This window comes from Fusarium graminearum, chromosome 2 (genome assembly GCF_000240135.3).
Source record: "Fusarium graminearum PH-1 chromosome 2, whole genome shotgun sequence".
Classification (NCBI taxonomy): Eukaryota; Fungi; Ascomycota; class Sordariomycetes; order Hypocreales; family Nectriaceae; genus Fusarium; species Fusarium graminearum.
Genome location: NC_026475.1, coordinates 4,906,930 through 4,928,232, shown reverse-complemented (window position 1 = coordinate 4,928,232; position 21,303 = coordinate 4,906,930). Strand labels below are relative to the sequence as shown.

The following is a 21,303-nucleotide window of genomic DNA, read 5'->3' as shown; positions in this document are numbered from 1 at the left end:
CAACTTCTCAACGCATACGCTCCTCGCACTGTTTTTCTTTGTTAAGGTCACGGACACGCCAAGCCGACTTCGACTCTAGTGCATAGCTGTTATTGCACAGCTGGCTGGCTGTTTTACAACAAGAAGTAAACAAGTCACCATGTCGCAAAACGACGACGCACAGCATGAAGATGATATCCAATATGCTTCCATGGGAGTAACTCGTGAAGAGCTGGAAGAAAAGTTCGTCATTGTCAACTGATCACTTGAAGACAAACCTAACCTCATCATCAAGGTATCCAAACCGCCCAAAGAATCACTCAAAGACACTCGTTTTCTCTGAGCTGTTCCGAGAAGTCTTCAACCCGCTCAATGAAAACAAGAAGCAGAACGCCGCGGGCTCGGGGCCTAAAAAATCGTTTCGTGGAGTGAACAAGCTCTCCCCCCACGAACAACGTCGGCACATCATTGACCGTTTCATTACCCGATGGCGCAAGGAAGTTGGTCCTGATTTCTATCCTGCGTTGCGCTTGATTCTCCCAGATAAGGATCGCGACCGTGGAGTTTACGGCCTCAAAGAAAACGCAATTGGAAAACTACTCGTCAAGCTCATGAAGATCGACAAAAACTCTGAAGATGGCTACAGTCTTTTGCACTGGAAGTTGCCTGGCCAGACTATGGCATCTCGACTGGCCGGTGACTTTGCTGGGCGTTGCTTCGAGGTCATCTCAAAGAGGCCAATGCGAACACAGGTCGGCAACATGACAATTGCCGAGGTGAACGAGCAGCTGGATAAGCTTGCGTCTTCCAGCGGAGAAATGGAAAATCTGCGTGTGTTTGAAATTTTCTACCATCGCATGAATTCCGAAGAGCTTATGTGGCTTATTCGAATAGTCCTCAAGCAGATGAAAGTCGGTGCCACGGAGAAGACTTTCTTAGATCTTTGGCATCCAGATGGTGACGCCTTATTCAGCGTATCATCAAGCTTGAAGCGTGTGTGCTGGGAACTCTGGAATCCAGAAATTCGTCTTGAACAGGACGAGACAGGCGTCGCTCTAATGCAATGTTTCCAACCTCAGCTGGCTCAATTTCAGATGCCTGCGTCTTTCCAAAAGATGATTCAACTCCTTCGACCGACCGAAGAAGATCCCGAGTTTTGGATCGAAGAGAAGCTGGACGGTGAGCGTATGCAAGTGCACATGGTCCAGGATAAGAGTCACCCGGGTGGCAGGAAGTTTTGTTTCTGGTCACGAAAGGCTAAAGATTACACATATCTTTACGGTGACGGTCTCCAAGACGAAACGTCGAGTCTTACTAGACATCTCAAGGATGCCTTCGCATCCGGCGTGAAAAACTTGATCTTGGACGGCGAGATGATCACTTGGGACATGGGTGTCGACAAGATAGTACCTTTCGGCACCCTAAAAACAGCAGCAATTTCCGAGCAGCAAAACAAGTCGGGTACAGATTCAGTCGGTCATCGTCCTCTATTCCGAGTGTTTGACATACTCTACCTCAACAACAAGCCTCTGACACAGTACACCCTACGGGACCGACATCGAGCTCTAGAAAAGGCAATAAAACCCGTTTATCGTCGACTCGAAATCACGAATACACCAGCGCAACGAGTGCCGATGCCATTGAGCCTCTTCTTCGCGAAGTGGTTGCTAACGCTTCCGAAGGCCTTGTTTTGAAGAACCCACGGTCCATGTACCGCCTCAACAGCCGAAACGACGACTGGCTCAAAGTGAAACCTGAATACATGTCCGAGTTTGGAGAGTCCCTTGACTGTGTCATTATTGCTGGCTACTATGGTACAGGAAAACGGGGTGGCGCTCTATCAAGTTTCCTGTGTGGGCTGCGTGTCACGCAAAACCATATACAAGCTGGTGCGAATCCTGAAAAGTGCTTCAGTTTCTTCAAAGTTGGTGGTGGTTTTCGCGCAGAGGACTATGCGGAAATCCGACATAGAACGGAAGGCAAATGGATCGAATGGGATCAACGAAACCCACCGTCAGAGTATATTGAGCTGGGAGGAGGTGAGGCTAGACAATTTGAGCGCCCGGATGTTTGGATTCGGCCCAAAGATTCCGTTGTGGTCTCGGTCAAAGCCGCCAGTGTTGGGCCTTCCGATTCGTTCGCTCTGGGTTTCACTTTGCGATTTCCACGGTTCAGGCGTCTGCGATTAGACCGGAGCTGGAATACTGCTCTCTCACTCGAGGAATTCCAAGAGTTGAAACAACGTGTCGACGAAGAATCAAAGGAGAAGGCGATGACGGTTGAAGACAGGAAGCGCCACAACCCTAAACGAGTCAAGAGGGAACTCACCATTGCTGGAGAAGATACCAAGGTGGCCGAGTTTATGGGAGAGACGACAAAACTGTTCGAAGGCCTGGAATTTTGTGTTCTTTCCGAAGCACTCAAGCCCTACAAAAAGACCAAAACTCAGCTTGAGACCATCATCAAGGAGAATGGCGGCGTCATCTCGCAACGAGCAGCACCTGGCACGAACATGGTTCTTATCGCCGATAAGAAGGTCGTCAAAGTGGCAAGTCTTGTGAAAGGAGGGGACGTGAACATCATCCGCCCCAAATGGATTAGAGATTGCCTCGAGCAGGAATTGGGCGCGTTTCTTTTGCCATTTGAGGATACACATCTATTCCACGCAACTGATGCGTTGAAAAGGGCGGCGAGCGAAAACACAGATCAGTTTGGTGACAGCTACACACGCGATCTATCTATCGAAGAGCTTAGGCAAGTCATGAATGACATGCCAAAGATTGAGGACGGCATATCCTTTGACAAGAATGAATTCCTTCAACAGCTTGAGGAACGTGGAAAAGACCTGGGGCCCTTGAAGAGCCTCACCTTTCGGCGTTGCGTGATGCTATTTCACGCCGTGGAAGCTGGCGATAAAAGGATTTCGAGGCTAGAGAATCTCGTCAGGTATGGCGGAGGAAGTGTCACAGGTGACGCAAACGACTTATCCGTGACTCATGTGGTGATACAAGGCGACGACCCGATGCAGGTTGGCGAGGCAGCTGATATGATTCGCAAGGAACTAAGCTCTAGGTCTATACAGCCGCGAGTGGTGACAGGGGCTTGGATCGACGAATGCTGGAAAGAGAGCACGCTACTTGACGAAGAGCAATTCGTGGTCCCTTAAATAGTAATGGGTATATAACAAGTGTATTCTACCTAGCCTTTATGTTTATGCAATGGGAATCAAAGCCATCGAAATAGAAGTCGCTGACGCATACTCATTTACCAATGGTCAAGAACAGCCTGTCACCAACATCTCCCAAACCGGGCTTCAACATACCATCGCTGGTTAGCTCATTGTCCACTCCTGCGATCCAGACTTCACATCCCTCGGGCCACTCAGCCGCAACTCGCTGAACACCCTCCTTAGCTCCAATGACAGAGAGGACAAGAATTCGTTCTGCGCCCCATTCGCGAAGCGTTTGGATAGCGGCGGCACAGGTTCCTCCGGTTGCAATGACAGGGTCGACCAAGATAGCGAGGCTGCTAGCCTTTTCGCTGGAAGATTGCTGAGGAAGATTATTGTAGTACTCGACTGGGTCGAGAGTTGAAGGCTCACGATACATGCCCAAGTGGTGAACTGGGACTGCTACAGGGAGCATAGTTTGCACAGCTGAAAATGGTCAGTTTGATGCTCTTCTGGTCCTTGGGATAAAAATACCATCAACCATGCCAAGGCCTGAACGCAGAATTGGTACTAGACACATGGTGCTTGGCGAAACTGTTGTAGACTTGAATTGAAAGCCCAAAGGTGTCTCATCCTTGTAACTGTTAACATAGTTCGGTGTGTATAGACTCATCATATTTCATACCTGGGACCCTTCTGTAGCTTTCAGAGATGAAGCAAAGGCTTCACAAGAGACAATCAAAGAAACCTCATGAATCAAAGACTTGACTTCTCTAGGGCTGATGGACTTTGAGCGAAGTTGGCTCAGCTTGGCCACGAGACAGGGGTGCTGAGAGACATGGACGTTGGACGGTAGAGAAGACATTGTATGTATCTGAATTCGTTCACAATGACAAGTGTAAGAAGTCTACGAGGAAACGATTAAGCACCAGAATAGATGGATGCTGGGATGAAGCCAAGGAGAGGAAGAAGGAGGAGAAGGACAGAGTGCAACGGGAGGGAAAGGAGAAAGGAGGGGGGTTTTGTATTAGAGAGAGACACGTCAAGCAACACAGCACGGTGCAATACAACACCTCTTTATCAGCATATCTTGTACTACCGTACATGGACTATAGTACAATTGCCTGGGCTTACCTTGAAGTGATGGATCCAATCGACGGTCTAAGCGGGAGAGATCACAAGGACGGCGGGGTAGAGCTTAGCTACAGAGTAAAGACAGCGGGCGGGTGCCCGGAGGAGGGCGGGGTGCGATAAGATAAGCGGTGAGCTCCGTTTCGTTTCCTTTGTTTAGGTATCGTTTACAGGGCTGTTATCGAAACGCGGTGAGACTCAACAAATGTATTTGGTTTGTAGAGTCCCTCGAGTTGATAATGACCCTTGTTTAGGCATCAATTGAATACAATTGGACCAGACAAGAACCGTCATCTTGTCCTCTCTATCCGTACTACTGTACGAATAACTGTGGCTTGTTATCTCCTTCTTCTAGACCCTTGCTTCTCCTCCACAATTCACCTCGATAGAAACGCCTCCACTTGATTAAATACAGAGACTCGCCAGTTCATCTCTAGTGGCAGACCCTTCGGGAGGTTACTTTCCTCACAATAAGCCGTCATATCCGCTAGATCTAGCCACAAGCCATAACTTTGACAGCCAGCCATAGTTAATATCAGCGAACATTCAACTTCCTCTCCAACACCATGACTCTCTCTCTCTCTCTCTCTCTCTCCACCACTCCTGCTACAGCGGCACGTCGAGATCCCTAACTTGAAGTGATCACCTGAATAAAAGCGCGACATGTCAAGCAACTTTTCCGATCACAAGCGGCCTTCGAGTGCTGGAGTTCACAATGCGCCAGAAGAGCACAATGATGTTGGCGAGAACACGGAAGAGCTTGTTCGCAAAAAAGGCCTCGACAACGATGTTGCGCACGACTCCGTTCGATCGCCATCCCAGGCAAAGCGATGCGACTCTGGCGCCTACGACGTTCCCCAAGACTATAGCGACTTGAACGAGACCACATCAGTCCCCGCGCTTGATGTGCTGTCACCGAGACCGACATGTGGTCGATCGACGAGGCAAAGCAGCATAGCTCGTCGTGGAAATACGATCGAAGAACCAGAGCCGCCAGCACGAGGGACAGAAGAGAAGAAGCCATCAAAGCTTCTCACCCAGCTGTACACGCACTCGTACCTCGTGCTTTTCGCGATTTTCGGAACATTAGCGCGCCTAGGTTTGACGGCCTTGACGCATTATAGCGGGACTCCTGTTATCTTCAACACAATATGGGCGAACTTTACTGGAAGTCTGGTTATGGGTTTTCTTGCCGAAGACCGGAAGCTTTTCCGTAACGAGTGGGGGACACCAACATACGATGAAGTCATTAAGCGTGCTGCAGAGAAGCGCAGCGAAGGGGAGGACGGTTCTGGTTCGAGTCGGCAAATGGAAGTAGATCTGGACGCAGCGAAGCGGACACACTTGGCCACCAAAAAGTCAATCCCGATGTACATCGGACTTGCGACAGGCTTTTGCGGAAGCTTCACGACCTTCTCAAGTTTCATCAAAGACGTTTTTCTGGCCCTGTCTAACGAGTTGGCGACTCCTGGATGGCCAGACTCGCCTACGAGCCGCAATGGAGGGTACTCTTTCATGGCCATGTTGGCAGTTATCATTACAACAGTTGCGCTATCACTGTCCGGATTGTTTGTAGGTACGCATTTGGCTGTCGGTCTTGAGTGCGTAACGCCTTCGATACCATTCTCGCTGAGTCGGCGCGTGCTCGATCCGCTGGCTGTGCTCCTTGGTTGGGGCTGCTGGCTCGGCGCTATACTACTCGCCATCTTCCCACCCCACGAAGCCTGGCGAGGGCAAGCCATTTTTGCACTGGTGTTCGCCCCCTTAGGTTGTCTCTTACGCTTTTACTTATCCCTTCACCTCAATGGAAAGATGGCGACATTCCCCATGGGAACCTTCTCTGCTAATGTGCTGGGAACAATGTTGTTGGGAATGGCGTGGGATCTTGCACACGTGCCTCTCGGTGGTGTTGTCGGTTGCCAGGTGCTGCAGGGCATTGAAGATGGGTTCTGCGGGTGTTTGACCACCATTTCCACTTGGGTGACTGAACTCGCCGGTCTACGAAGGCGAAGTTCGTGGGTCTACGGGACGACAAGTGTCGTTGTCTCTCTGGCGATGATGATTGCTATCATGGGAGGACTGCGATGGAGTGATGGGTATAGCAAACTCTCATGCAAAACCTAATAAAGTCAGGAGCCACTTGAAGAAGTTACTTTCCTTGGTTGTATATAGTCCAGAGGCAACTGCTTCGCAAACCCTTCAAGCGTGTCATATTTTTCTGCTACCCCCGACAAAAGCTCTTTCTCTCACTCGTTCGTGAACATAGGCTACCAAACACGCAATCAATCATTTACCTCACCAACAGATCAAGGGCAACCAACAGCAAAACACTGATCTACAAAATCACGTCTGCCAAAACAAGCATCAAGGGTACCATCGAAGACACCAAGAATATGAGTCCATCACTTCTGTGTACTAACACAGCTGCTGCTGGCCAAGGGACAGCTATTGAAGACGTCCCAGAAATCCAACTCAACAGAAGGCAGAGGCGAAGATTGCGGAGCAGGCTACGTCGTCTTTGCCATATCTCACCTATGGAGGCCGACGGTGAATTTAATGCTGTTGACCTCTTCAGACAAATGATTGCCCCTGCACCACCAAGCAGATTGGACTGGGTTGAAGACTGGAATGTGCTGAAAACTCCTTTAATTCCACGTCAAGGCAACGCAGACACTCGAAGTATATGTGACTGCGAAGAAGAACTTCTAGTAAGGTCGAAGAAAAAGAGGCGCACCCTCTCGGAGCCGTAACACAGCGGCGTTCGAATACCCGTACGCCAAGGGTGAACATGCCTTTGAACGGTACTTGGTGGATATTCTTAGTTTGCTCACCTCAGCCGCATCCTTGTCTTCGATCCTTTACTTTGCAACGTTGTCTCAGACTGAACCAACGAGAACAGGTTAAACCCCTGCTAAGGAGATTCAGCCCTATTTGGTCTAACGCAGCTACAGCTCAGCCCAGCGCCACTCGTTTGACTACCGCACGAACAACCAATTGTCGCCTCGATATCTGAGTTAGACTCCCTAGGACTAGGAGACTGTCAGCAAAGCACGGCCAAACCCGCCCATCCCCAATGCATGTTTGCGGCTATGCTATGTTTATGTCCTACGTTATGGCTGGCAGCTAAGAATCCTGAGGCTGGGTCATCCTTGATATTAACATGGCTGCCTCAACTTCTTCCCCTCTTTCTGAGCGGTGACTTTCTTCTCTTCATGCCTTTAGTCTCGCTTTTTTTTATTTTTTTTACTTCATGTCTTAGCCATTGATCCTCTCCTTCTTGTAGGGGAAGAATTGCAAGATCACTGTTGTTACAATGTATTCAAACCAGGCTGGCATGGACGCTCGTTATGAGCCTCAAGCGACAGACGATGTCTTGTGGGAGACCAATTCGGAGAAACTCCCCACGAACCGAAAGAAGACATTTTATCGACCGACTGCTTTGAGATGGTACTTTATAGTCGGACAGATCGTGTTTCTCCTGGGCGTCATGGGCCTTATTATCTGGGCGTTGATAGAAATGCCCAACTCTGACGGAACTGCAAAGATTATCCACAAGCGGTATCGCAACTACAATCCCAACTTCCCAAGAGATGACTCCAACGACTTGCCCAAGACCCCAGCAATCAATGAAAAACTGCTAGCGACTACAGTCATCGTGAGCGATATCTCCACTGTAGTCACAGTACCTGGCACCACTGGCAAATACACCGAAATGATCACAACAACAGAGTACACTACACGCTGGGGCTATACAACTACTGTCAAAGACGGGTCAACGTTAACCAGTGTAGATGTGACTGTCATACCAACAAAGGTCATCACAGAAATCGTCACCACCAAGCCAGCAGAAGTAACAAAGTCGGTTATCACAAGCGTTAGCGTTGGTTACTCTTACATATACCCTTCAGGATCCGACTCTGCCGCTCCTGGCACCTTGACATATTCAGAAGCAATCACCATCACTCAGGCGTATTCATTACCTGGAGTGGTAGCCACATATACCTCAACACTGGAAGCGGACCGAACAGAAACGATTTGGACCACAATTGTCGAAGACGGAGAAACAAAAGTCATATCCCACATAATCACTGAAGAGGCACCTACTGTGTATGAGAGCGTGGGAGAAACGACTGCCTCGGCAAGCACTTATGTCTCATACGGTCGAATTACGATCACGTCTGTATATACCGATACGAACCAAAAGCCCATGCCGAGACCTAAGCCAACGGAGAAGGCCAAGCCCACCGTTATCGATGTTGTTACTGTCGACCCTGACCGCACTATCAAGCAAGTTGAAAAACTGGATCCTACAACCTACGTGACCAAAGTCGAGGATATCGAGACGGTGAACGTGGTTATTTCCGATGGGATTGAGACATTCGTGAGCGAGTTTGGACCCGTCGAGACTACAGTCGATTTCGTTGAAACTGGTGTAGATGGCCTACTTACAACTAACAAAGTCGTATCTACAAAGGCTGCTTCCTCGGCGGTGATCACCAGAATTGCCGCGCCTACCACTGTTGTGTCGACAAGGTCTACCGAGAAGCTCAAGACTATAACCTCGGACCGTACAGATTCCTCGACTTGGATCTCGACTGTCAAGGGCACTACAAGGACATACGAGAAAACCACGACGATCGCCCCCACCGCCACGGACGACGCATCTGAATCCGAAGAGACCGGCGGAGTAGTCAAGACAGTTGTCACAGTGTTCGAGCTTGATGCTGCAAAGTACTTCCTCGGAAAATTCCTTCCTCCTATGCTAGCAGTCATGCTATCGATTCCCGCCCGAGTCATTGATTACAATGCTCAGCTGTTTCAACCGTTCTATGCCATGAACCAAGACTATGGTGCCAGAGGACCGGAGTCGATGAACCTCCATTTTGGTGGTCTGGGCAGTATTTTAGAGCCTTTCAACATCCTGCTAGAGGGCCACCCCGTGCCCTTCATTACGATGGTCATTGCCTGGCTCTCTGCATTGTTGGCACCAATCGCAGTCGAAGCTATCGGTTTTAAGATGCATGGCCAGTGCAAGATCAACGCCTTTGAAGGTTGTGCTCCGGCACTGGGTGTATCTCCGCTATCGTCGCGCATCCTTCTGGCTCTCATAGGATTGATCATCTTGCTATTGTGCGCACTGTTATTTTCCCTGCGAGATTTCCATACTGGTCTGTACGCAAACCCATGGAGTGTTGCAGGTATTGCGTCCCTGGCTGCCAATAAAGACATCAGACCCCGCCAGGATTCTGAGCGTAAGATCGAAAAGGAAATGGCCGAGAAACGATACGGATTTGGTTTCTTTGAGAATCATGCCGGAAACACCGAGTATGGTGTCGTGCTCTACGATGATGCTGGGGAGAATCTGCAACACGATCAGCTGTCGTCAGAGCCAGGTTCGGTTGATACGGAGGTTGTGAGCACCGGTCGAAGAAATCCATTTGCTCTTCTAGGTCTCGTCTGGCGACTAGCATTCTTGATATTTCTTCTTGGCTTGATGGTGTTCCTGCTCTACTACCATCTGACGCTCGACAAATCATCGTCGTTCAAGAACTTCATGAACAGTCAGACTTTTGGTGTTCGATTCTTGTTTGCTACTTTTGGTGTCGTCATATCATTCAGTTGGACAGCTTTCTTTATCAGTGAGTTTGCCAACCCTTTCATGTTGAACTATTGCTAACATTACCTAGCCATTACCATGGTTGTTCCGTATCAAGTCATGTCCCATGGTCCCCAGTCAGCTTCGAACTCGGTGTTGCTCACACGTCCAACAAACCCCTTTTCGGGTTTTTGGTCTGCCGTTAAGCACCGCCAAATCTTCCCAGGACTTGTGGCAGTAATGGCCATCTTTTCGGAGTTCATGCCTATCCTTCTGGCCAATATTCCATATTCGCTGTCGCAGGTACGAATTTCTCATGACATTTGTGCACGTATATCGGTCGGGATCTTGGCTCTTATGGCTATCACAATCATTATCAGCTTCCTCATCCGCTGGCCAGATATGCCGGTCGACCCACGCTCTATTGCGGGAGCGATGTACTACGTCAGTGAGAGTAATATGGTAGACCACTTCAGTGGCATGGCAGCAATGGATGGTGACGAGCGAAAGCAGCGCATCAAGGAGTTGGGCGGGACGTATTTGTATGGCGAGTTGACGACGAGGTCAGGTGAGAGGAGGCCTGCCGTGGAGTGGGATGACCATACGCTGGGCGTTGGTCCTGTGATGCAGCGGCAGAGGAAGGATAATGTCTATGTGAGGCATGAGAGTATTGATACGGGGTACTACGGACATCAACCATGATATATGAAGGCGTTATGAATTCGGGAGAAAGGAATACCTGGGTATAAGGATAGGAAAATGTTACGACAACTTGCATGACACTGGATTTTGGAGTTAGTCTTGGTAGTCATTGGCGTTGCGAAAGACTTGTCTGCTTGTCTGGGGATAAAATGGGTTTGTTAGGTATTTTAAGTCGCATTTGCCTTACTTTTGGGCTGTTTATTCTACAGTTTAAGCAATCTCAATCTCTGCCTTCCATTTAAATATTCACAGAAGTTGGCTCTTACCAGAAAGTTTGGCCTCTGAGCTTCAGGGTACAAAAATAAATTACCTGACTACCTAATTTAAGTAGCATAAACTGGTCTACTAGTTTCGTCTCTTATGGTTCCAGCGGATAATTCTTTTGATACCCTGAGGGTCCCTCATGTAGGAACTGTAATGCTGTTTCAATTTAAAATCTCGTCTTTACTCTTCTTGCAGCTCAGGGTAGTATCGGTAAATACCATCCGAGTAGGCGTAGCGTCTATCACTTTGGAGATATTTGCTGATGTTGGGTCTCTCCTTGACGGCTTCGTATATCTTGAAAACACCATCGTATTCACCAGACTTTTCTAATTTCTCGACAGATTTGGGGAAAGCAAACTTGGTACCATCAACAGCCTGTAAACGAATTAGTAAATATCCAGTATATATATTGTTTAATTTGCCGAGATACTCACCTGGAACAGTACGAGGTCTGCGTACGTAAGACTATCGCCGTATAACCATGGTCCTTCTCCACTGGTCTTGGCATCGAGCAGTCGCTGCATGTACTTGAAGTACTTGGGAATCCGTTCTTTGGTAAAGAAGCTAGATCTCTTCTTGGCCTCCTCCTTTTGGTCGTCATAGTACGCGCTAATGTCGATGGGGTGGTGAGTATCATGGAGTTCATTCACAAGACCATCCATGATAGTCAGAGCAATCTGGTTCAGGTGGTATAACCCATTGCCCTCCTTGGGCGCCAATCCAACTTTGGGTGCAACATAGAGAAGGATGTTTGTAGTTTGGCAGATGAGTAAATCGCCGTGCCTGAGTGCCGGAGGAGCTAGAGCAGGCGGGTTGTGATCATCGCCGATGTTATCGGTGGCAGTGAGTTCCTTGACGGCTTTAAAGCCCTCTTCTTGGTTCTGCGCAATGTCTTTGTAGGGGACGCCGGCTTCTTCAAAGACAAGGCGGACAAATTCCCCGCGGCCTGGAATGGTGGGCCAGTAGATGAGTTCGTAGGGAGCTTCGTCATCGGTCTTGACGCGCTTCGGATCAGGTTGAGACATTGTGAGTGCTGGTGAAGATGTTTCAGTTGATGTAAGAATGGGAAAGTATGAAAGAGGATGGTTGATCGAGATGCCTGTTTCGATAGACACGAGGTAAGAGAGTCATGGAAGGTGTCAATGAGACTCTCCTCACTTACTGACCTCACATCATTCGGCGTTCAGATGCGGAGGAGTGGGGTCGATCCTTCCTTCTTGAGCCCGTCTCTCACCTCAACCCATGATCTAAGATATTGACCTCTTGAATAATTTTTGGCAGAGTCTGCTCAAGGTTTTTTTTGTTATTCTACATTTCTAACCCCCTGTATCCCTGCAACCCATTTGCATTCAATACAGCTTGCAATATGTTGTCTACTAACCACCTCTCGGAGGTTATTCGAGCCGGACGGCCCGGGACGGGGTGGAGACAGGCGGGGTTAAAGCTTAACTCAATACTTCTGGGTAACTCTACAATGAATATCATATCATGAGAACTACGTTTAGTTAAGGTACTATACATATAGACCGGATACGAAAAGACTAGATATGTGTGTCTTGGGTCATTATGAGATTGATTGTCGAGGGTACAAGAGACAAAGCCTGCAAGTCGGTTCGTGTCATTTTAGATAAACTCTTTTACAGTTGTTTCTGGTACTTTAAAGCTCGGCTGAAGGTTTCTATATTGGGTAGTCCGTCACTGCAGCACACATTATCATATCACAAACAAGTTCTATCTGTTGGGTCAATAAATCAGACCAGGGTCATAGAGCTGAACCCTTTGCTGGCCACGTTGGAGGTCTTAACCATGTTATATGATTGGACCGCATCGCCAGACACGGTCATCGGCAAGCCACCATCGTAGATATCGTAGGTTCCTTCGTGTGAAAGCAGGTAGAAAACCTCTTTGGGATAGAGTTGCATAGTTCCTTGCCTAAGACTCACTCCTTCTCGGCGGTATATTCGGGGTTTCTTCTTAGTGATAACATTCCGCAGAAGACAAAAGTCAATGGCACAATTGCATCTTCTTTCTTTTTCTTGAGTACGAGACGACATACTCTAGACCCATAATCTTTCGATTCGAAATACTCGGGGAATTCTTTCGCGGTTCGAGGGTTCATCCTCAATTGGAAAATCCACAGGTGCTGGGTCAACGGTGCTTGCTTTGTGGACCGCCCAGTTACGGTTCGTCCGTGCCGAGATTGATGAGGATCCGAGAAGCGGATCATCGCTCTTCGCCGGCACTCTTCCAGATGGAGCATTTCTCCGGTAGTTGACGACGATAGTCTGTACTTGATAAAGATAGCCGTGCACTATAATAGTGGAAACTGCAAACTGGACTGGCAGTATCAGTGCTTCGAAGCAATGCCGATATATCCGCTTCAGGTTAGTATTTATATTGAGATCAGCCATCATATGGCAGACCAGAAGATATCTTCTAGTCTGCAATGGGGTATTGACTTACATGCCTGTATTTGGATCTTCAACCATCGGGTTGTGGGCAAATAATTTGAATGTCACTCATATACGGCAGGGCAAGTCAGTACATAATAGCAGTTTTAGGTCAGGTGCAGATGTTTTTATTGAAACTCTATCTACAAATTCGATGTATGTTCGCGACCAGCTTCCCGATAAGGCTAAAGCAATAATCGTTTGAGATAAATTGCGAAACGATGTCATCCCGAAACGTCAATTACAAACATGTTTGGCAGTTATATTGCTTTTGGCAGACACACGCTTGTCTGGTTCCCACCTGAGACTATCGATAGGATTTAATAATGTTTACGAAATCTCTGTATATACGAAATGCAGGGAACTTCCATTTCAGTCTGTATATCCGATTGATGTAGGTGGTCGCGGCCAACTGGTAATTGGCCGACTATGGGACTTGCAACGGTTTAAGGTCCGAGCGAATTATTAGACAGTCGCTAATGTCTCTATCACGTTTTTTCTCATTACCCCTGACAGATGCACCCTTGACGGCGGGCAGAGTGCTGTAAGTTGGGTACTGTACGTACTGAAATGTCATGCAGTGGCGTCAACCTCACCCTGGAACCTCCCTCTTTCATGCGCCCACCTGCCTATTGTGTATATTCATACTGTAAGAGTGAATCCATGGCGTTGAATAGTTTGTTGGAGTGTATTTCTTTCAGGTGAGCATGTGAAGATGAGAGAGAATGAAGAATGAAGAGAATTGAGAAAATGTCTGCAACCAAGAGAGAGAAAGAGGGGAAGTTGATCAGCAGTTTAGATCACCATATAATCACCCAAGAAAGGACAAGAATTTTTCACCATGTTGCTTAATAGCTCTGTTAAGATGTGACAGCTGTCAAGTCGACATCCAATGATGGCTCAAGTCTATTTCTGTCGGTCCGTTTTTACTAAACAGCTTTTGCGAGATGACAGTCGCTTCTGGTCGCTCATTAGTTACAGGCCCCGGTACTGAGCCACGAGCATCCGCTTCTGATCGATCAATGATAATCGACGTACCCTAGGGCTGCAACCTCGGCTCCTCTGCGGAGCCCAGTAGCCAACTTGGCCTCTAGCATATCGTTAAAGCTCCGCCCGGAAGCTAGACCTCGTCAGTAGAGTATGTCCGGTATAGGCAGAATCATCCAGCTCCATGTCCTTGTCAATGTCTATCCATGTCAGAAATCGGTGGGTTTGCCCCCCCGACAGGCCATGCTCCCGTACTCCCGGGCCCCCAATCAGTCTGCTTCTGCAACTGCTAGACGAAAATCCCTTTCGTTCTAGACTGGGGGGGTACCCTTGTGCCACATACGATGGGCGGCCTTCCCAACCTTTCAGCGCTTCCACATCCCCGTGTAAGCCATCACCCAGGAACCCGCCGTCACGCGATGTGGTAATAATGCAACTAAACTAAGTAGCAGGGTCCTGATACGGCTAAGTTCTTTTCAAATCTTCAACTTGCCTCTTACGGCTTCATTTGCGTGGAGGCGGGTCAAGGCTCGAAGCCAACCACGGGGGAGACGGAGACCGAACCACTCTTTTCCTGCAATGCAGACAAGAGATACATACATACTTATAATGATGATCCTCCTGTTTCTCACTCTCCTCTGTTTGCGGGTCCCTCTCTCTGTTTCTTGATCTTTGACAGTTGAGTTGCCTCAGCCATATACAGTAACAGTAGAAGTAGTAGTAAACGTCACTACCTACTGAACAAAACGACATCATGCGCAATCCACCACTCGAGGTCGTGGCTACATGGCCAAAGCCGAATCATGTCAACCCAGAACATCGTGGACCTGCACTACTCATCGTCGAGATCAGCATCATGTCTGTCGCCATCCTCACCCTCATGGCCCGTCTATATGTCCGAATATTCAAAGTCAACAAGCATGGCCTCGACGACTGGCTTATGCTGGCCGCCATGGTAAGTTATCTCTTGCCTCGACTGCATGTGCCAACATCGATCACAATGCTGACGGACTCAAGATTTTTGGCATTGGAGTTACTGTCTGTGTGATTCTCGCAGCCCAGCTGTACGGCTGGAACATCCACGTTTGGGACCTCACAAAGACGCAAGCCGAAACAGGCCGACAAGTCTCGCTTGCCGCCCAGACACTCTTCTTGTTTTCATCAGGATTGGCAAAGAACTCAATCCTTGTCTCGTATCTGCGCATTGCCCCTGCTCGCTCATGGCTTCGACGTTTGACCTATGCCTCAATTGTCATTGTTACCTCACTTATCTTTGCTTTCCTGATCGTCCTATGGACACAATGCCGGTAAGTTGACACACATGCATATCCTTGCAGCCCCTAAGCTCTTGTGCTAATCTGATACAGACCTACCTCTGCCTACTGGGCTTTAACAGGAGGTGATAGTTGTCATCCAGAAGGCCCTGGTGTGCTGTAAGTATACCACTAGTATCTTTTCCGGACTTGACTAATCTCATTCATGTACAGGAGCCAAGCAATTACCACAGTCTTGACCGATCTTCTCGTCTGCGCCCTGCCCCTGCAGACACTATTTCAACTCAAACTCCCTCTATCACAGCGCATCGCCCTCATCGTCGTCTTCTCGCTAGGTCTGGTTGTTGTCTTTGCGGCCTCTATGCGCGCCTACTACACTCATTGGGTCACCGACGAAACGTACGATGTTACCTGGGAGGGGTTTCACCTTTGGATCTGGACCGCTGTCGAAGCAAACCTGGGTGTCATCTGTGGAAGCGTTCCGGCCCTTCGACCCCTGTTCAGAAACATATTTCGATCAAAGTCCAGCAGTTACTACAACAACACTCAGTCGAACGTTTACCCTCCCGGTACCGCCCCTGGAGTCGTTACTGTTATCACCAGCCCCAAGAAGAATTCTCGAAATTGGAGCAATAGCCTCCAAAAAGGATCAAAAGGAGTGAGGTTAGACGATGATGACATCGATGTTGAGGGAGGCTATCACAACAATACGACTCGACAGAAGAGTACGGACAGCGGAGTGTCATCCCTAGAGATGGACACATGGCCGCAAAGACCACAGCCTAAGTCTTGGCCTTTAAATTGATGAGGCATGATGAATTTTGGCATGGGTTGGCGTTAATGGTACTCGGGCGAGAGTTGATCACGGCTTTAAAAAAAAAAGAATATTACGAGTTACGGTCTCTACAAAAAGAGAAGATATTGGCATAGAATAATGCTGTATTAGCATGATAATGACATGAGATAAACAACTCATTTGTCCCATTTTTGGGTTGTGAAAATTATATTATATTGCAAAAAGATGGCTCATATATACCCTTGTATGTGAGTCCTCCAACGTAGCTTGTATCAAGGTCCAGTCATATTACTCATGAATGTTCTGAGACATTGAAAGTTGATAGATCGGGACACAGACCCAAATGTGATAGCGCTGTGGCCAATCTTTTGGGGTTGTCATGTTTATGCTGGGTGATTCCTTCAAGGTGGACCATCCAGCTGGGACACGCTAGAACGAAGGAAGGATGAGGTTCCCGCTCTGCCGCATCCATCCTCGTTGTTAATCACCCGGACGCTACTCTGCCCTCCAGCGCCTTTTTAGGCTTATTCAAGAGTATTGTCATCTGAACAATACGGCGAGCCAAAGGGTGTGTCGTGTTTTGGTCGCAAAAGGTAACACCAGTGATAAATGTCTGGATCATTCGGTGATAGTTTCGGGGTGAGAATTTTGGCAAGTACTTCAACGTCGAAAGGTAAATCATCAAGATTGAACCGATAGGCCGAGAAGCTTAATGATACCCAAATACCATCATCTGCAAGACAACGTTTGACACCAGCAGCCATGCGGCGCAGTGCCGTTACGCCGCCGCATGAGATGGCGTCGACAGTGCTTTTATCAACGACGAGATCAAACTTTTCGCTCAGGTCCAGCTGAGTGGCGTCTTGAACAGCGTAACGCATCTGAACATCTCCAAAAGCCTTCTTTTCAAGATCGCGACCACGCTCAATGGCAAGTGGCTCGTAGTCGACGTTTAAAACATGACGGAAGCCCCGGGCACGGAAGTGATTTTGAAGGTCGCTTGTGCCGAAGCCGATGTGGAGGATACGGGCCGTGTCCGGGTCAAGCCGGTCAAGAGCGGGCTCGATGATAGAGGTGAACTCGGCGGATGAGAGGAGCCATTCAAAGGCCTTTTCGGACGCGAAGCGCTCGTGCCAGTAACTCTGCTTTTCGAAATCAGCCGCCATGACGGTATCAAGAGCGCTCTGTGTCGTCTGGAAGGTTGGCGAGGAAGGGATGGGTGGGATCTGTGGTGTGGAATCCATCGTCCTTTTAATACAGCGTGTTCCTGATTTTTTAGTGTCCGTTATGGTACTGTATCATGGCATGAGAACGCGATTTTTTGCGCAAATCCTGGTTGTTGGTTCGGTATCTGGGCCCACAGAACTGGGATAGTTGGCGATGATGGATGGGGCGGTCTGAAGGAGGATTTTGTGGTTTTATCATGTTTCTCTGCTGCTGTGATAAGTGAAGACGAGAGGCAAGTTGTGAAGCAATGGGTTGACAAACGCCAGCGTTGATTAGCCCGTGCCGTGATGACCATTATTACCCATGATAGAGCGTTTGTAGAAGAGGAACGGGCTGAATAGCAAGGCCATCTCAGGTAAACGGGCACTCGCACGGACGGTACATCAAACGGAGTATCGAGTAGTTGATTGTGTGTAACAAGGTCAACCACGAACAAACAGCTTGATGGGATAAAATGTGCCTGATGCTCAGGAACATTATCACCAAGTTGAGCGACATGTTGCTAGTTTGAAGGGTCCAGCCTTCGGTCGCTAGTGTGAATATAAGGTAGAGCAACTGCCGATATTCAATCGAATATATTCCAATCAATAACAAGGTTTTTATATGCCGGCTTTAATCTAATATGATTAACTAAATTCAAGCCAAAGCTGGTGAGCGTTGAAGGAAGCAATGACGTAGGCGCTAAGTTTAAGGGTGATTTACAGGGGAAAAGCGCCATGTCTGGAGGGTTACAGAAAGCTCTATTGCTGAGTCATGACTGTTAGAAATAACCGGAACAAACCATCAGACAGCCTTGGTGATGGTTGGGTCAATAATTCTTTCACCAGTTTAACTGACAGCAAATTCTTCTGGTCATGTCAACCCCACTATTAATACCAACCAATAGAGTATTACCCAGCCACATTCTATAGCGAGGCGCTGGGTCGTTGTTTCAGCTCCGCCTCGGAATGCCGCGTCAACTTCCAGGAATTGGATTCGAGCCAAGACAATTCTAGAGGAGGCTGCTTACGAGGCGTCTAAAATGCCAATGTCAGTGCAAACTTGGACAATGGAAGACCAAGATTTTCAAATAAACAAATACCAAGGTGCACGCTTGTCAATCAACGCAACACCATCGTTCTCCCTTCTTTTTCGCATACTCGTACCTCAAGTCACTTCTTTCGTTTGTTGGCTTGGTAACCCTGGTAAACAGTCACTTCCCACTACAATACTCAGTTAGGCTCTGAACGTCAAACCCAATTCGGGAGCAAAACAACCCATCATGGCACCTGCTTCGCACTCAGATACGTACAGCGCTGCTGTCGAATACGCAGCTAAAAGGGGTATCAATGCCTTAGCCAGACGCGATCTCCAGAACCCAAACCACACACAGCAAGTCACTTTGGGTATCATCGGTGTCTATGTCGTCGTTATTGCTATTCTGTGGAACGTTCCTTATGTCCGCATGGTCCTCTGGCCATTCAAGGTATGTCAAAACGAACACAAAAGAAAAGCACGAGGTACTGACTGCCTGTAGATGCTGGTCATTGCCTTTCACGAGTTTGGTCACGCCATTACCGTCCTTTTCACCGGAGGCCGCGTCAAGTCTATCAGTCTTGACCCCAACGAAGGCGGAGTAACTCACCACATTGGTGGCGCAAGCGCTATTGTTCTACCTGCTGGCTATCTAGGCTCATCCATCATCGGTGCTCTGCTCACCTTCTGCGGCTTCAACATCGTTGCCAGCAAAGTAGCCAGCATTGTCCTTGGCGTCTGCTTCCTCCTGACCCTCTGGTGGGGAAAGCGTGATTGGCTCACCATTCTCACTGTTCTCTTGGCTGTTGGACTTCTCGTTGCCTGCTGGTTCATCAAACACGCCGAGGCCTTGCGTTTTGTCGTTCTTTTCATCGGCGTCATGTCTTCGCTCTACAGCATTTGGGATATCTGCGATGATCTGATTCTTCGGAAAGTCAACGAGTCTGACGCCAGCGTGTTTGCAAAGCGATATGGTGGCTCATCTCAGTGCTGGGGTGTCATCTGGTCCATCATCTCGATTCTTTTCATGGCTGCTGGTATTGTCGCCGGCTTGGCAGTATTTTCGCAGTCATTTGAGCAGCAACAGAAGGACTCGCAAAAGTTCATTCCTACCTAGGCTGATCATTCTTTTCTAGAGGAACGACGGGGCTGTTTTGCTTGTTGATTTCGTATACCCATCAAAGCGCGTGTAATGTCCAGGAGATTTGTCAATTGTACATATTAATGATAACGCCCCGTTATGATACTGGGAGCGGTTCGGAGGATGGGATGTTTGTGTTTTACAGATCGTCAGCAGACTTACTATATTTGATACCTTATGAAGATGACATCCTAGGAGGGATCAAAATGTTGACCCATAAGCTCCTAGAAGCAATAACAAATGATCCAATTGGGACAATGTTTGACCAAACAGTGAACTAAATGAGGAACGACCTCGTTTGCAAACAGTCGGTCCTTCCGTGCCTAATCTAGGTCAAACAAACGTCCTGTGCTACCAATGTGACAAGTCCCAAGTCAAACGCTAGCCTCATGAAGCAAAAGCGACGAAGACTATTTGACAAACATCATGGTAACTATCACTTCTCTCGTATTGTAAGAGTAGAAAAGTCGGACTATACAAACTGTTCTCGCTCTTCATGCTTCATTTAAGAATTGCTCACTTAAGAACTACTCACTCCTAATCTTACTTCACCTTCAATTTGACAACATGGCTCACAACACAGTCTGTGGTTCGATGGCAATCGGTCGTCCAACCCGGCAGGAAGACTTCAGACACGAACCTCCAGTTATCAGTCTTGCCGGAGAGCATTACTTCTTCAGTGGTCCCATCAGAAGCTATGGGTAATTATAAAACTGTGAAATCACCTTGGCTCGTAACTGATCTTCTTCTACTAGACGGGTGCACGAGCTGGCCTCCAAGGCCACGAACATCGACCTTGACCATGAGTATGGAGGCAAAAGCTCCGAGTATCTTATTCTTGGCCCAGACAAGCGATTCTTCCGATGTACTCGTTCCTGGACAGGACAAGTTGCTGCCCGAAGTAAGTTTTGCAGCTTATGAATCATTTGAGATAATAACAGAGGTAAAAGGCACTGGCGACTTTGAGGACTACGAAGAAATTGGCGACCTCTTCTCTGAAAACGATGTTGAACGCCCACTGTTCCTCTATTTTGGCCCTAACAGAACATTCTACACTCGCATAGCAGACGGCACTGAGAAGTGGAAGCTGTCTCATGATATCATCCACAACGGTCTCCAGACCACTGCTCACGCGACAGTATCTGGGGTTAAGAGCCTCTGGCTCGGTGTCAGTTGCGCATGGGTTGCTCAATACCGAGACGATCGCTTCCAGTTTGACCTCAAAGGCCAGTATGCTGGCCTTGAAGACACCCTGCGAAAGAAACAGGAGGAAGAAGTCTGCATTGCTGCACTGGCCTTGAACGTGACAGATGGAAGCTCGTATGCGTGTGTCTTTGAGGATGGTACTAAGAAATACGTGGCTGGGTCAGCTGGGTTTGATGGCAAGGAGTTTGAACGCTGGTGCGATGAGAACTTCAAGTACCTTCAGAGGGTGCGCTACTATTGATGATTCTGGAGATGTGCTATAGTTGCGAAGTTCGCTCACTAGAGCAAAAGTACAGGCGGCAAATTTACTCATGACTTCCTCCAAGCCATATTTTTTGAGGTGCTCATGCACAAGTAACATCGAGAT

General features: G+C 48.2%; 10 protein-coding genes across 10 annotated transcripts; 6 read left to right on the top strand and 4 right to left on the bottom strand.

The window, feature by feature from the left end:
* Nucleotides 1–139: 139 nt before the first annotated feature.
* FGSG_04154 (uncharacterized protein) lies at nucleotides 140–3,145 on the top strand (the record flags this gene model as incomplete). The annotated part of the gene is made up of 4 exons (XM_011323174.1): nucleotides 140–222; nucleotides 275–810; nucleotides 874–1,440; nucleotides 1,506–3,145. 4 exons carry the CDS (start codon nucleotides 140–142, stop codon nucleotides 3,143–3,145), a joined length of 2,826 nt encoding a protein of 941 aa, XP_011321476.1.
* On the bottom strand, nucleotides 3,139–4,013 carry FGSG_04155 (uncharacterized protein; the record flags this gene model as incomplete). Its single annotated transcript, XM_011323173.1, has 3 exons — nucleotides 3,139–3,634; nucleotides 3,683–3,782; nucleotides 3,834–4,013. The coding sequence occupies 3 exons, from the start codon at nucleotides 4,011–4,013 to the stop codon at nucleotides 3,240–3,242; spliced, it is 675 nt and encodes a 224-aa protein (XP_011321475.1). The 3' UTR covers nucleotides 3,139–3,239.
* Nucleotides 4,014–4,846: 833 nt separating this feature from the next.
* On the top strand, nucleotides 4,847–6,516 carry FGSG_12296 (uncharacterized protein). Its single transcript, XM_011323172.1, has one exon. It carries the CDS (start codon nucleotides 4,943–4,945, stop codon nucleotides 6,401–6,403), a length of 1,461 nt encoding a protein of 486 aa, XP_011321474.1. The 5' UTR covers nucleotides 4,847–4,942; the 3' UTR covers nucleotides 6,404–6,516.
* A 1,970-nt stretch (nucleotides 6,517–8,486) lies between these two features.
* On the top strand, nucleotides 8,487–10,577 carry FGSG_12295 (uncharacterized protein; the record flags this gene model as incomplete). The annotated part of the gene is made up of 2 exons (XM_011323171.1): nucleotides 8,487–9,918; nucleotides 9,967–10,577. 2 exons carry the CDS (start codon nucleotides 8,487–8,489, stop codon nucleotides 10,575–10,577), a joined length of 2,043 nt encoding a protein of 680 aa, XP_011321473.1.
* A 444-nt stretch (nucleotides 10,578–11,021) lies between these two features.
* FGSG_04157 (uncharacterized protein) lies at nucleotides 11,022–11,866 on the bottom strand (the record flags this gene model as incomplete). Its single annotated transcript, XM_011323170.1, has 2 exons — nucleotides 11,022–11,216; nucleotides 11,276–11,866. The coding sequence occupies 2 exons, from the start codon at nucleotides 11,864–11,866 to the stop codon at nucleotides 11,022–11,024; spliced, it is 786 nt and encodes a 261-aa protein (XP_011321472.1).
* A 726-nt stretch (nucleotides 11,867–12,592) lies between these two features.
* On the bottom strand, nucleotides 12,593–13,330 carry FGSG_04158 (uncharacterized protein; the record flags this gene model as incomplete). The annotated part of the gene is made up of 3 exons (XM_011323169.1): nucleotides 12,593–12,742; nucleotides 12,898–13,126; nucleotides 13,305–13,330. 3 exons carry the CDS (start codon nucleotides 13,328–13,330, stop codon nucleotides 12,593–12,595), a joined length of 405 nt encoding a protein of 134 aa, XP_011321471.1.
* A 1,633-nt stretch (nucleotides 13,331–14,963) lies between these two features.
* On the top strand, nucleotides 14,964–16,359 carry FGSG_04159 (uncharacterized protein). The gene is made up of 4 exons (XM_011323168.1): nucleotides 14,964–15,233; nucleotides 15,296–15,585; nucleotides 15,646–15,711; nucleotides 15,766–16,359. Exons 1-4 carry the CDS (start codon nucleotides 15,033–15,035, stop codon nucleotides 16,355–16,357), a joined length of 1,149 nt encoding a protein of 382 aa, XP_011321470.1. The 5' UTR covers nucleotides 14,964–15,032; the 3' UTR covers nucleotides 16,358–16,359.
* Nucleotides 16,360–16,572: 213 nt separating this feature from the next.
* Nucleotides 16,573–17,592, bottom strand: FGSG_04160 (uncharacterized protein; the record flags this gene model as incomplete). The annotated part of the gene is made up of 1 exon (XM_011323167.1): nucleotides 16,573–17,592. The coding sequence occupies one exon, from the start codon at nucleotides 17,590–17,592 to the stop codon at nucleotides 16,873–16,875; it is 720 nt and encodes a 239-aa protein (XP_011321469.1). The 3' UTR covers nucleotides 16,573–16,872.
* A 1,244-nt stretch (nucleotides 17,593–18,836) lies between these two features.
* FGSG_04161 (uncharacterized protein) lies at nucleotides 18,837–19,958 on the top strand (the record flags this gene model as incomplete). Its single annotated transcript, XM_011323166.1, has 2 exons — nucleotides 18,837–19,040; nucleotides 19,092–19,958. 2 exons carry the CDS (start codon nucleotides 18,837–18,839, stop codon nucleotides 19,704–19,706), a joined length of 819 nt encoding a protein of 272 aa, XP_011321468.1. The 3' UTR covers nucleotides 19,707–19,958.
* A 331-nt stretch (nucleotides 19,959–20,289) lies between these two features.
* Nucleotides 20,290–21,259, top strand: FGSG_04162 (uncharacterized protein). The gene is made up of 3 exons (XM_011323165.1): nucleotides 20,290–20,431; nucleotides 20,486–20,631; nucleotides 20,681–21,259. Exons 1-3 carry the CDS (start codon nucleotides 20,298–20,300, stop codon nucleotides 21,175–21,177), a joined length of 777 nt encoding a protein of 258 aa, XP_011321467.1. The 5' UTR covers nucleotides 20,290–20,297; the 3' UTR covers nucleotides 21,178–21,259.
* Nucleotides 21,260–21,303: the final 44 nt, after the last annotated feature.

Excerpts from the sequence above, each read along its gene's own strand:
- FGSG_04162 (XM_011323165.1), top strand. The coding sequence starts at position 20,298 with ATGGCTCACAACACAGTCTGTGGTTCGATGGCAATCGGTCGTCCAACC. Across the intron at positions 20,432-20,485 it reads GGTCCCATCAGAAGCTATGG|ACGGGTGCACGAGCTGGCCT; the intron begins GTAATTATAAAA and ends TTCTTCTACTAG. Across the intron at positions 20,632-20,680 it reads AGGACAAGTTGCTGCCCGAA|GCACTGGCGACTTTGAGGAC; the intron begins GTAAGTTTTGCA and ends CAGAGGTAAAAG.
- FGSG_12296 (XM_011323172.1), top strand. The coding sequence starts at position 4,943 with ATGTCAAGCAACTTTTCCGATCACAAGCGGCCTTCGAGTGCTGGAGTT.
- FGSG_04159 (XM_011323168.1), top strand. The coding sequence starts at position 15,033 with ATGCGCAATCCACCACTCGAGGTCGTGGCTACATGGCCAAAGCCGAAT. Across the intron at positions 15,586-15,645 it reads GTCCTATGGACACAATGCCG|ACCTACCTCTGCCTACTGGG; the intron begins GTAAGTTGACAC and ends AATCTGATACAG. Across the intron at positions 15,712-15,765 it reads CCAGAAGGCCCTGGTGTGCT|GAGCCAAGCAATTACCACAG; the intron begins GTAAGTATACCA and ends ATTCATGTACAG.